General features: G+C 40.4%; 1 protein-coding gene across 1 annotated transcript; it reads right to left on the bottom strand.

Moving 5' to 3' along the window:
- Positions 1-1,609: 1,609 nt before the first annotated feature.
- Positions 1,610-9,834, bottom strand: b3galnt2 (beta-1,3-N-acetylgalactosaminyltransferase 2). Its single transcript, XM_071534991.1, has 12 exons — positions 9,661-9,834; positions 8,672-8,798; positions 8,215-8,315; positions 6,033-6,232; positions 5,576-5,671; positions 5,373-5,483; positions 5,169-5,247; positions 4,485-4,668; positions 4,023-4,148; positions 3,606-3,765; positions 3,453-3,509; positions 1,610-2,739 (listed from the first exon to the last, which is right to left on the bottom strand). Exons 1-12 carry the CDS (start codon positions 9,764-9,766, stop codon positions 2,602-2,604), a joined length of 1,485 nt encoding a protein of 494 aa, XP_071391092.1. The 5' UTR covers positions 9,767-9,834; the 3' UTR covers positions 1,610-2,601.
- Between the last annotated feature and the right edge of the window lie 3,999 nt (positions 9,835-13,833).

A 13,833-nucleotide genomic window follows, 5' to 3' on the forward strand; every position in this document is an offset into this window, starting at 1 on the left:
TGGGAGCGAGTTCATGTTCCCAAATATTGATCTGTCATAGATCAAAGGAATTCTTAAATTGAGTATTGTTCCCCTTTGACATATGACATTATTTCACACCATCTAAATCTTGCTCATGCCAATCCAAATCTTTATACACTGCTGAGGCTTTTTTCCCCACATATCAGGCCTTTATCAGCAAAACAACTTGCTCCTCGTTATAAACACACATTAGTGAATATGAGAATTTCAAAGATGTGTGTACGTGGACATAAAAAGGGATCCGATATAAAAATACAATAGGGTCCACCGAGATAAATTAGTGATGTGCCAAGAAAAGATAGAAGCCTGGGAAGAATCATAACAACACACAAGTTCAACGCAACTGCTGTTTGTAGTTAGACAGGGTGCAATTTGTCTGAAGTTATTATAATGGAGGTAGATGCGGTTGATTTGATTGCCTGCTTGAATAGGTATATATAAGGGAATTGGGCTAGAATAAAGGAGGCAGAGGATTTGGAGCATAACTCTGGAAATGAAAATGCAAATAATTTGAACATTTTCCGGGAGGGTTTACATCAGTGAGTGACAATATCCCCACAGCACTCATCAAAGTTAAGACAAATTCAATAACTTTGTCTTCTAAAAACGCACTAGAGCAGAAATGAGAACAGTTTTTTTCATTTGTGTGTATTTTCATACTTTTCTCTCAGCTCACAATGAAGGGCTTGAAGCCAAATCAGTGAAAAAGGCTGATGGGGTGAAAAACGCTGTGCTTATCTTTAAGAGGGGAATAGATGCGGATATGACTTTGTTATCATGCTGCTCACTGAAAGAGAGGAGGAGAAAGGATGAGATAGGGAGGAAGAGAGGGGGTGCAGCGTGAGAGAAATGTGCTCGAATGTCAGGTTAATTGCATGAATGGATTGCTTGGCAGGTAGGACACCCCTAAATAAAAACAAATGGTTTGTATTATCCTCCATTAGTGAAATATTCAGCATCATCTTTCATTATTCACAAAAATATATAGAAAGGCAATCTAATTTCAGTGACTCAATATCAATCACGTTGCTACCCTTGCATAAACAAACAAATCATTGAAGCGATGCTCAAGGAAAACATATGCGAAGGAAAGGCTCATAAAAAAGCTGATGACATTTGCTTCATATAAACATTTTAAAAGGGATTGCTACTCAGTATGTGCTAAAATACTCCACAGGTTTCCCTGTTAAACATTCCAGCAGTGTCCAACTCACTGTCTTAGTAAAGACAATCAGCAATAGACATCAAAGCGATTTGTGATTCCTTTTAAGTAGAGAAAAACTGACATTTCTAACAGCGGGAGCAGTCTATTTGCTGACTGTGTTTCTGTGGTCTTGCAGTGCCGACTGTGCAGCACTAAAAGCGAAGACATAGCTCCACACTCGTATAGATACATGGCTCCAACACAGCCAGCTATTGCATAGGGAATAGAAATCAGCAGCAATTGTAAACACCTGTGAGTTTATCGTGTGTATCATTGAATCTCTTCAAACAACCTCATTCTCCAAAATAAACAACAAAGAAGTCTTTAATCTCTCTAAAGTATCCTTTATTACCCCTGAAGGGGTTTTCATAAAAACCAGTGTTAATCTAGTGAGTCTATTTCACAGTCCCTCTGATTGCATTGTCAAATTGTGTTCCAAAATTCATGTTGCAAATACACTGATTATTCCACTGTCAAAAACCGCGTTGATATCACAATTGTTAACATACGTATGACGCCTAACAAAATACAGTAAGGCCACACCACTATTTGCACAATGACAGTTACAGTACATGGTACAAACCCTGTGTTTGTGAGAAAGCTTGTCATAAATCTACAAATAGTGAAGAAGACGAAAAGCTTAGGAGAATAATTTACAAAATGTAATGCAATGTAAAATGCAATTCATCTTTTAAATGCCGTCATGTTTCCCTTTGAAGCCAAAGATGTAAGTTAAGCATTTCAAGTCAAGTATCAGACTTCATTAACTATAATAACCACTGAATTCCAATACTTATATTTTTATAACCAAGTGCTCAAGTCTTACAGCATTGATATTGTACATCAAGACCATCACATGCTGGTATTGCACATTACTCTCACTCGCTCTCCCATCCACGTCACAGTTTATCCGGATAACTTCTAAAATACTTAAAAGGCCCAATCCAGAATCAGTCTTATCCCACAGCCTCTAATCTTGTTTGTCTTGTCTGTTTCATAGCATTGAAGAAATTTTTTCACTCTCACATTTATTTAACGAGTTTATGATACAAGGACTGACAGTATAAGACAGCTAAATATGAGTTTTCAATGTATTCTGAAGCTGTAAATGCTTTGCTACCTTGGTATTGTTAACACTGGAGCAGAAGGGACCTGCATTTTCAGTTACAGTGGGATCTCAAAGTTTTGAAGACATTATTTTCCAACAGCAAGTCCAACACTTAAAAAATCTGTGTTTATACTGTATAACAATAATTGATAAAACTCCAAAATATCTCAGATTGGGACTTTAAGGAAACCATAGAAACAGAAATGACAACCAGTGTCCAGTGCATTTTACCCATAGTGCCCTGTGATGCGTGTGGTGTCAGCCTGATTTAGTGGCCCCAGGGACAGCCACATGGGTCCCCACAGGCCCTCTTCCTGTCCCAGAGGATCCGCAGCTCCTCGGCTGTGTGTTGGGGAGACGACAGCATGTCCAGGTAGCACTCCTTCTCACAAAGCCAGCCAGCGTCCTGACAACAAGAAAGGGCAAGACACTGGCTACGTTTACATTCACAGAGCAAACCAACTATTGGCTGTACTCCGGTTAAGGTCTTATGTAGGTTAAGCTGGTTACATGCACTTTTGATACCCCACAATGGAGTATTCCTGTTGCCATGATTAAACCAGTTAACAGAATATTCCTGTATACCTGCGGTGTCCTGTCAAGATAGGAACACCACAGGGGCCGCCACCAACAAAGTATGAAAAAGGTGAGGTCACCAGCTCCCACCTCCCCATTTGGCTGAGCAATAGTAGGTTACTTCTAATACAGGGGGAAGAAATGGTGATCCCAACAGTAATAGTAAAAACTGCTTGCCATCATATTTTTTTGTTGACATCAAAATGTACCCATAAGGCTATGCAAGACTGAGTTTGAGCAAACTGTGAAAATCAAAAGTGAAAAGCATAAGACGTTTCCACGCTACAGTAGCCTGTTTAATATGGGAGTAAGCCCGGCATCTTAAGCAGGTTTTTCATAATCCAAGTGTGAGCTTAACCAGGTTATTCTAACCCAGTTATGATGCTTACATGCGTCAACCTAAAACCAGGTTACTACCATTGCTTGGTATTATCATTTGTAATCATGATGGCTTGGCACTATCACTTGCAAACATGGTTGTTCATTGGAGTTGGCAAGTTGCTAGATTTGCATGTATGGAAGCAATTTTCCTCTTTTCTTTACCTGATATTTCTGTGGTCCAACAGCTGCCATCCATATACCCATGCTCACATCTTCTCCCTGCAACAACACATTCAATCACATCACATTATATTTATCACTATCTGCCACTCAGATGACCATTATTGCCCCACAGTAGCTTGGTGCTGACTGTACCTGGTAGGCCTTGAGTTTCTCTGCATTAGTGGCCAGCCACTGCACCAGGTCGCGGGAGACCACATACCCTGAGCCACAGGCGAACGCTGGGTAGGCTGGACTGGCGTACTCCAGCTCCTGCCACTTCCCAATGCGATCCACTGCCCAGCTCTGCCTGAAACTGGGTCAGGACAATCTGCGTTAGCACCACAGCTACATTATCTCCACCTTCCCACTCACACTCACCTGACCTTAAATCTTTTTGACTAGGCACAGCATTCACAACGTTTCAGTCTCAAACCAAGCTGCCATCATCTTAACTTCATCTGACAGTGTTCAAAATTTAAGCCGCTAACTTCTGACACTAGCGGAAGTCAGGAGGGTAACGCACAACGTCAACAGGATCAGACGGACGGGTCAACACTGCATTGTACTTACTTCCCCCACCAGAAATTGCTGCGCTTGAGGCCCTTGTGGTCAATCTTCATTAATACTGAGTCCACGTCAATATAACAATCATCATCTGTCTTCAGGAGCAGATTAAAGTCAGCATTTCCCACAGACCTACAGAGAGGGAATTTGCAACCTTAATTAAAGCTCACCTTCTGCTTTTTTCTAGCAGCCCAGAGTGTATTTACTATCAAATACCAGTGAGACTAAAGGGCAAAGGTCTTGCAAATAAATAATACACTAGCCAAGCCCTCTCTTAAGAACAGTCTGCATACTTTGCAATCTGACGAGTTACAACCATAGTTTTTTTTCATAATTGAGTGATTCTAATCGTGATTTCATCAGCAAGACATTTTAAGTCAACGGCACACTTTCATTTCAGGTTGCTGATTTCCTGAGAGGCCCAGGCAATTTGGAGACACGGAGTCGAGTCATTAGCGCTCGGCGTACCATTTATAGAACTGAAGCAGTTTGGAAGGCACGTTCCTGTAGGTGTCTACCACATCTACGAACACCATGTCGCCATGCCTGAGGCTCTCCTGCTGCAAAGAGGCGTCCTCCTGCCTCAGCCTGGAGGCATGACGCTCCATCCTGGCTGGGCGGCCCCGCAGGAGCCCCGACAGTCCCTCTCCATCTGACACACAGGGAGCAGGAGGGAGACAGGTGGTGAGGGACGGACACAGAGAGTTGCATAATGGGAATAATGATGGGAAAGAAAATCTGACAAAATTGGATAAATGGGGAACACAGAGAAAGGCGTTCTGCTCCAAAATGGGAGAGCCATTACAAAAAAAATGTCACATCAACTCAACTCAACTTATAAAATGAGAATTTGAACAAATTAAGGTACTTTTTGAAGGATAGCACAAAGCCATTTGGGAATAAACTCAAATACAAACACATGGTTGAGGTAAAATAAATGATGAAGCACAACAGGGTAGAGATGGAAAAAGAATGTTATTTTCCATTTGGCGTGGATGCAAGAGCCCTAGGGTGAAAGAGAGGCTAAATCTCATAACCTGCCACAGTGAACAATGTTTTTTGGATTTTTGCATAGCGTCTCTCTTTCCAACATTTCTCACATGTCGAATCGGTTTCACAAAAAGCACAGAATTAGACTGTTGCTGGACCGACCATAGATAGTAAATGTGAACCCTCCAGCCAAACCAGGAAAGCCAAGGGCACTTCTGTGAGGCAAGATGCCTTCTGCAATCTGTAGTCCAGAAAACAAAACAGTGCTGGTAAAAACATGAACTTTACAACTTTACCCTCTCTTTAAAACTTGACATGTGAATACTCATTAAACATTCATGTTTGACACCATGATTCAACACTTACAGAGGAGATCTTGAGGACTCCTCCCCCATCGTTGAGCTGCACACCAGTGGAATTGACTGTGGTCAATCCAGCAGAGTCCAAACTCTCCCAAACCAGCGTCCCCTCAAAGCCCTGGAGAGAAGACGAACATTTGTCCCTGCACGTTCAGCACAGTGTTATTCTGTCCAACACTATTAAAACTGACCTATATGTGAAGGACTGACCTTAGGCAAGATGAACTGCTCCACCGGTTTGTACCACACCCCATTCACAAGCGTCCCGGTGCTGATGGCACTAAAGCGGGCAGTAACCACAGCCTCCTGCAACACAGCAAAGTCACTGCTATCACATTAGCTGATGTCACATATGGGAATATCTCAGTTTTACCTATACAGACCTGAGCTGGAAACGTGACCAAGGGTTTGTTTTCTTTTCTTTGTACAAATCTGCCTTGATCTATAGTGAATACTGGAGCGCATCCAATCAGTAATTTCACCACGGGCTATTTATCTTAAAAAGAATAGTGCAAGAAGAGTTTTGGTAACTGTGTGAGTGCGTAAACAGGACCCGCACAGGCATTCAGCTGAGAACCTCCAGCTGCCCCCAGGCTGTGTATCTACCGGGCTCCGGAGAAAAGCAGCATACGGGATGCATTATGCTCAGAGGTCGAGGCTATGCTACCTCTTGGTCCAGCTGGAGGAGCTTCACCGTCACGTTGCTCTGAAGCTCCTGCCGGGTCCCGCCGGGAAACACCCCCAGCCTGGTGATCACCGCCGGGTGCAGCACCTTGAAGTCCAGGGCGATGGCGGACACGTCAGCGGGGGCGAGCGCCGAGGGGTCCGCCACCTTCACTATTTCTATCTCCGTCTCCTGCCCTGCCACTGGGACAGAAGGAGGTCTGAGAATCAGGGAGTTACTGAACAAGCCGACATGAAATTTATTACTATCCCAACATGCTGACCATCTCTTTTCAGTGATGAAGATTAGGCGATTCGGGGAGAGGGAGAGGGAGCGCGTTCACAGAAGAAGGCATACTCTATTAAAGCTACATCATCAGCAGTTTGAGAAGCTGGTTCTTGGGACTGCTGTCTTCAAAGAGAGCTTCTGCTCGTCAGTGTGGTTTCTTAATTAGAAAAGAGCAGTTTATTACCCGAGAGATCAATGAAAAGACCAAGGCTGTTAAAAGGAAGCAGGCTTTTTACTTTACGCCTTCCACACAGGTTCTGCTGCTCACTCCAAAATAAAGACAATTAAAGGCAAGGTATCACAGAGAAAGAACGCAGGAGTTTATCAAAGTAAATGTTTCTCACACTGAGTGGAAATGAGCAAAATGATTTTACATGTGTGCTGTTTTTTTATTCTATTTTGCTGACTAAACACGAATGCTTTATTTCTGCATACTTGTTAACGCTGATTAATGATCTGAGTGCTTCTCTTAGCATTGGCCATTTTGAATATGCTAGTTTATTCAATAAAGATAAATCTGGGGGAAAATGGGTAACACTTTGCAAAAGCCATACTTAATAAACTGTGAATTAATCATCCTTTCATATTTATTCATTATTATTCAGTGTTTAAGCAATAACTACTTGATGATTCAGTAATGTCCTACATTGTTTACTAATCGATAGTAAATTACATAGTGTACATTATTTAATCAACAGTAACAACATGTTAATACATCAATCAATCATTTATACATTGCATCATACCAGATAAGACTTTTTTTTTTTTTTGTTATTTGTTAGTCATTTTGTTATCCAGGATAAACACTTTAAGTACTTAATCAAGCTTTTATGAATGATTAATAAATGATTTGTGAAACATAAATAAGCTTTATGTTGACCGTATTATAAATGTTCAAAATCACTGAAGAGCATTATGAACTTGGTTCTTACTCAGCTCTTCGCCAATACAAACCACAAACACCTTGACTAGGGCAAAAAAACAACACAAAACTACCAAAATGTTTCAGACAAACTCAGAGGAGCTAATTAGCATTCACCTTTCAGCAGTCTAAACGCAACCAAAAACCCTCTGATGCATGCAGTATAAACAAACATATTTCAGCAACAATTAATTGTCCACTTAGTGTGCGCTTTGACCTAAATCTGGAGTCAGGAACCCAACTGTGTTTAAAAGCGGCCGTTTTCTCTGTCTCTTCCAATCACACCAAACATCTCGCGCCGAAGCTGTTCCCTGCCTGTTTCTGAAGCAAATCACGTCAACAGTTACAACCATTAACACTGTGGAGTGCAGAGAATGGGCTGGGAAAATAAAATAGCACTGTGTGACCCTAAAGTCCAAAGTCTGAAAAAGCCTATTCTGACAAACAGTAATTATGTTTACATGAAGGCAGCAAATACATCCAACCGAAAAAGAAAATAAAAATGAAAGCAGCCAGACTCCTGCATTGGAGTGACAAAGGTGAGAGACAGAATTACGACGACGTTTCAATCAGATTGGGGCCAGTTATATTATTTTATATAAGTCAGGTCTTTGTGTAGCTTTAATTTACAAATGTTAGTAAGGTAATTGAACAAATGTGTCAGAGCAACACTAGTTATGGTTGCAGCATAAGTGTTGACTGTGTGAGAGTGAGATTTTTGCTGTGGCCTTGGGTATCGGTGGGAACAGAAGCGTGTCCTTGAGCTGTGGGTGAACATGAATAACGGTGTGTTTTTCTTTTCTGTACATACATTCTTTTCATTCTCTCAGCTCCTCTGCCATTATTCAGTCTCTGCTCTACAATTTATGAATATATGCACAAACAATAGACTCTATAGTGAGAATCTCTCCCTGTTAAAGCCTGTTATATTCACTAATTTGTGTGTTGCCAGGTTTGGCGAACACGTTTTTTTACCTGGTTCGGTGAGGTTCAGGAGGGAGCAAGAGTAAGGATCTTCTCTATCTTCCTCCGGAATGGGGCACCCATGTTCGCCCACAATAAACTTCACCCCCACCCTGAAGAAATAAGCACAGACACAATCACATTCATCTCACTGCCTTTCGTGCAATATTCGGCTACAAGATGGGTATTTCTAAAGCTTGTCCATCTATCCACCCTCCGTTACCATGGTTACTGAGGGTTGCTTAAAGGCCATCACGCCCTATCTGTGCTCAGATCGCTGGATGAGAAGGTAATGGACAAAAGAAAGAATGAGAGAGAGAACAATATTGGCCCCTGGTCAGGTAAAGATAAAGAGGTTGACGGGGAAGTCAGTTATTTGTTGCCAGCTGCAAGCTTTATTTCCAGTACATGAATGTGGCTCGGGAAAAAAAAAAAACAACTGCTGGAGTTGGAGCTCCGCGCTACAGACCTGTGTTGAAACTGGGGGTGGTCTTGGAGGTAGCCCAGCCAGGTCGCCCTTATCACCTGTCGCAGCTCATAATGGTGTCTCGCTGACAGCACTCCCACCAAAACTTCATAGGAAGGTAACACTTCATCTGCATTGGAAACAAAGAAAATTTTGCAGAAAGCCATAACCAAAAACAAACAGATGAAAGAATCAGAGTTTTGATAGAATATCCCAAACAATGGGATATAATAGCCCATCATTTGCAAGCATGCATGATTAAACAGCCCTAACCAGTGATGTAGTGGCAAACATATAGGTGGGGTAGATCTCCCGTTGGTGATCCTGATAAGGCAAACAACCACCAATAAAAATAAAAATCACAACCACCAATAAAAATAAAAATCACACTTTCAGAAAAGCATGATTCACATTTCCTTTTAGCTATAACAGCCTATGCTCATATAACTTAAATCAGTGTCTTCTGATATTTAGTTTGCCATCATGCACTATGATGCATCCTATAAATTTACCTCATGAAGATTAATGTCTTCATGTCTAAAAAGATGGGTAAACTCTATTCCTCGGGAAAAAAAGATGGCTTGACTGAGTTTAGGAGGGTTTATATCCCAGATCCCAAGTATAATCCATTTAACTGTATACAGCTCTATTACTGGAATGACAAACGTCAACACGGAGCACAGTATTGTAACAAGGCTGGGATGCTTTGCTCGCTACAGTCTCATTACGCGTTCAGAAGCTAAGCTATCCCAGCAACGCCCAACATTAGTGAACTGTTGAAAGAAACACAGTTACATACACATTATTTCGCACGAAAACACACGCACACACACACACACAGAGAGACACACACAGTCGCGCGCGTTACATTTCCCATACAAAACTAACAACCCAAACAGCCAAACCGCGGCGGGAAAGCAAAGTTAACTCATGTAACGTCATGTAAAAAGTTGCGAGGCATGTAGGCGACGAACGGCGGGATTGTAAAGTACCCGAGTGTGTGTTGTCCGGCGGGGTGGAGGAGGGTCGGTGAGCCAACCACAAGTGCACCAGGACGGCGACAGCACAGGGCAGCAGAAAACACGCTAGCCTACGCATGGACGGAGCCCTTCATGTAGACCCGCAGCCTTCAGCTTCTCCGCTCTGGAGCCGGCGGCACGGAGCCTCTTCCCGAGCTGCACAACACGGACTGAGCCTGTCGGAGTGTGCGGTACATTTCAGCTGCGGGCTCTGGACGCCGTCTCATGTCTGCCTCTGCTGCTCCGAGAGCCCGGCCAATGGGAGACAAGAAGCCCCGCCGCTGTGCACTGTGGGATGTGGAGTTCCAGTCCCTCCAGCCAATCAAATGTGAGCCTACACGTACAAGTAATACTAAATATATGGTAATATATAATGGATTATAGATGTACATATATAAGATGTATAACAATGCAATTATAGAAACAGATAAAGAAATTACATATATGTAAATAAATATATATAATAAATATATTATTATTATTATTATTATTATTATTATCATTAGTAGTAGTAGTAGTAGTAGTAGTAGTAGTAGCAGTAGTAGAATCAGTATCATTATTAGTATTATTAATATATAATAATATACTATGATATATAATATGTATATAATCATTTGTTTGTTTGTCAGTTGGTTGGTTAGTTTTTCAGTTGGTCTATCTATCTATCTATCTATCTATCTATCTATCTATCTATCTATCTATCTATCTATCTATCTATCTATTTCCTACCATAATCAAGTACTATTTTTTCTTGTAGAATTTAATTGTGTGTAGCCTATAAACAAATAGCTGTATGCACCAATATGGATTGGGCAAGCTATACATTTCTGTATTTTATATGACTGCATAAAAAAGATGAAGCAGCACCATGTAGTTTTCAACATCTACTCAAGACACTTAAAAGTAAAAAGCAGAATAAATGGGTACAGAATATCACATCCTTAGAGGTAAATTGAACCACTAAAACACTTATAACAGCTAGAAACAATATCGCTGTGGTGGTCCTGCCCACATTTACCACGCAAGGAAGTGTCGTGGCATTTAGTGATGCTTCATTTTGCTTCAGTCCACATTGTGGATTTCTAATGAACTGAGAAATAACTTGTAAGCGAAGTGCAAATTAACATATGAATCATTTTTTCTCCAAAAACCTAGGTGACATGCTTTAAGATTACAAAGTAACTTCATTAAACCAGTTACTCTCTGTGCTACGCATAAATCATTTAAATTGAATTTATTGTGCATGGAATGGGAGATTTCCTTGGCTCTATGCACCAGTGTTTCTGCTGCATGTTGGATAGAAGGGCTGGGCCACCAGGAGGCTTCCACGCCTGCAAAATGTAATTTGTATTGATTTTAAGTTCCAGTGTTGCCAGGCATAAATGTTGTTTCAGAGGCTTTCTAGAAAACCCCCCAAAATCATCTATAGGGGGAAACACTGCCATGCAACATGTCTATACTGTATGTCAGTGTTATCAGGAGATGCCACTGAGAAACATTGTTGCAAAGTAGAATGCTTTAACTGTAGATAATACATAATTCAAGCAAAAAATGATTACTTTCCTCATGTGTTTTGGATCTACTTTGGGGGCTTACTGCTCATTTTGGAGAATTGGTCCTGCACAGATTCTGGGTATTAGATAACCTACTGCCCTAGGGATAATGACTTTTCTGTGCATTATATAATCGTTTTTGTTTTTTTTGAGTTGTATTCATAGATATACTCATTAAAATGATTTAGTTCTTTCTCTGCAACACATTATTCATTTGAACAGGAAAGGCTATTCATAGCATGTTCATGGTTTCTTGGAACACGTCCAACACAGACACCATATTGCATATGGACGTGCCAGCACTGCTACTGGTGTCCAGCTCCTGCACTTACTATCTATTATTGTCAGTTATTATATACTCAACTGTTCTGGCTGTATAGTTCTATATTTATACCTATTTATGCTCTGTTTATACCAGTTGAGCTCATGTGTGCAGCTTTTTTCTGTCTCTCTTCTACTCTTCAGCCTTGCAGCATTCAAAACACTCAGAACCCAGTGCAACCCAGTATATTTCTGTTTATCCTTTTATTATTATTATTATTATTTCTGATTTCCATAGTTTCCCATCAATGCAATCAGACAGGTTCCATCAGAAAACCATGTGCATACTGTATAAATAGATACCTGTTTCTTACATTTCTATTTGATTTGTTTTTTGTATATACCACTTATATTTTTATACTACTTATATTTACACTGAATGTACAAATTAGGAACTTCTTCCTATTCCATATTCCTATTGAGTTGCAGTTGCTTTTGCACAATCCACATCTCAGTTGTCTCAAAGCTTAAAAATCCTTCTCTAACTCGTCTGCTTCTCTGTATCTCCATCTCCTCCTTTGTGACTGGTATACATTTAATAAGGGAAATAAATAAGGGATAATGGCTTTTTCCTGGACTCACCTCATCAGTGTGCTTCATGAAAAGAGCAAGTGTCCCTAAATATTTTATACTTTCATTGTATACAAGCTTCTTTATACACTACCTCAAAGAGAGACCTATTCCCTAAATGTTTAATGTAGTTAATTTTGTGTAGTTTTGTGTTGTTTTATGCTGAATATGACCTGCAGTATCATCCCACCAAGTCAAATTCCTTGTATGTGCAAACCTACTTGGCCAGTAAATCAATTCTGAGTCTGATTGTGATACGATCAGCAGACTTCAGAGTACAGTGAAATAGCTTCCGAAAAGTGTTTCAAAATAAATAACTGATACGGGCCTGACTTCCAAAAAAGTGGCAAATTCAGTGATGATGGAGTCGACTCTAAATGCAGGTATGGATAGAAAAGACGATACAAGAAATAAGTCACAGCAGACAATCTGAATGTTGCTGTCAGTGTCTAATACCCTCAGCTACTATCATGTCCATTCTTAATGTGACCTGCGGTGTTTGCTGGTCCTTTGCTTCTCTCAATGTGTGTGTATGTGCAGAAGACACATCGGCTGAGGCTGAAGTGAGTAGATGAATAAACTGGCCTTTTAAAGAATGCTGCAACACAATAACGGTCTATCCAGATTGCTTCAAGTTCGATTTAACCACAAGAGGTCTCCATTACACACACAGGAATATCATGTTTCACTAAGTAAGAGACAAAAAAACAATTTGCTGTGCCCTTTTATGTTCTTTTATGCTCTGGGAGACTGATTTTAAGAAGTTCATGGAGAGACACATATTGAAGACATGGCACATTTGGGTTGCCGCTTCCTTTAATTCATTGGATCCATCAAAGGATTTACAAAGCCTGCTATTTAAATGCTTTTTTTTTTTTCCAAAGAGTTTCATTAACACAGCTGCACATGTCTACATATCCGGACCTCAGTGAGAATTATGTGCAGAGTAGCACCCAGAAGTCAATGAAGAGGCAATGTTTCATATCATAATAGTTCTCAGTTCTCTCTGTTATAGATAGAAATAAATCCATGCAATATTCATCTCTAGCCGTGGACTTTGTATTTCTTGTTTGAGATTTGGCACCATCCTTGAGATGAGGTCAGTGAGCAGCCTGAGGTTCGACTCAGGTGTTTAAGATACAATTATTGTCCTGAAAACAGTTTGAGCAGAATCCAATGTCTTGTCTTTGTGACTGTCTAGGAAAGGAGTTTGATTCCTAATGCGATGGCTATTCAAGTACCAGGAGGAATTTTTTTCATAATTTTACAGAACTCAAAATGTTGATGATGCAGAAAACCTGAACCATCGAAGGGATCATAACATGTAAACCGACCCTTATCATTATTTTTAAAAAATACTCAGATAGTATCAATAATTGCATGATTTATAAATGTTTTTTTTTCTCCTAAGTATCATACAAGCTTAGTAGCACTACACGTCATGTAGCTGTCAGTGCTGTGCAACAAATATTCAATAATACTACTGATAATAACAATATTAATAATGATCATAACAATTCATTGTAAAAATTAGCAAATGCTATTTAACTACCATGTAAATGAAAATGTTTGACAGTGTGCTTTTCTTTAAAAACAACCAAACGAAAAGGCTGTGGGATGACAGTGCGAAGATTACACCGTTCTCACAGAAATTGGCACTGTAACATACTGTACACTCTAAAAGATGGACAGGCCCTTGGAA

Source organism: Centroberyx affinis, unplaced genomic scaffold (genome assembly GCF_046629955.1).
Source record: "Centroberyx affinis isolate AG114_WGS23_722 - 3 ecotype Tasmania unplaced genomic scaffold, CSIRO-AGI_Caff_v1 ptg000171l_1, whole genome shotgun sequence".
In the NCBI taxonomy this organism is placed as follows: Eukaryota; Metazoa; Chordata; class Actinopteri; order Beryciformes; family Berycidae; genus Centroberyx; species Centroberyx affinis.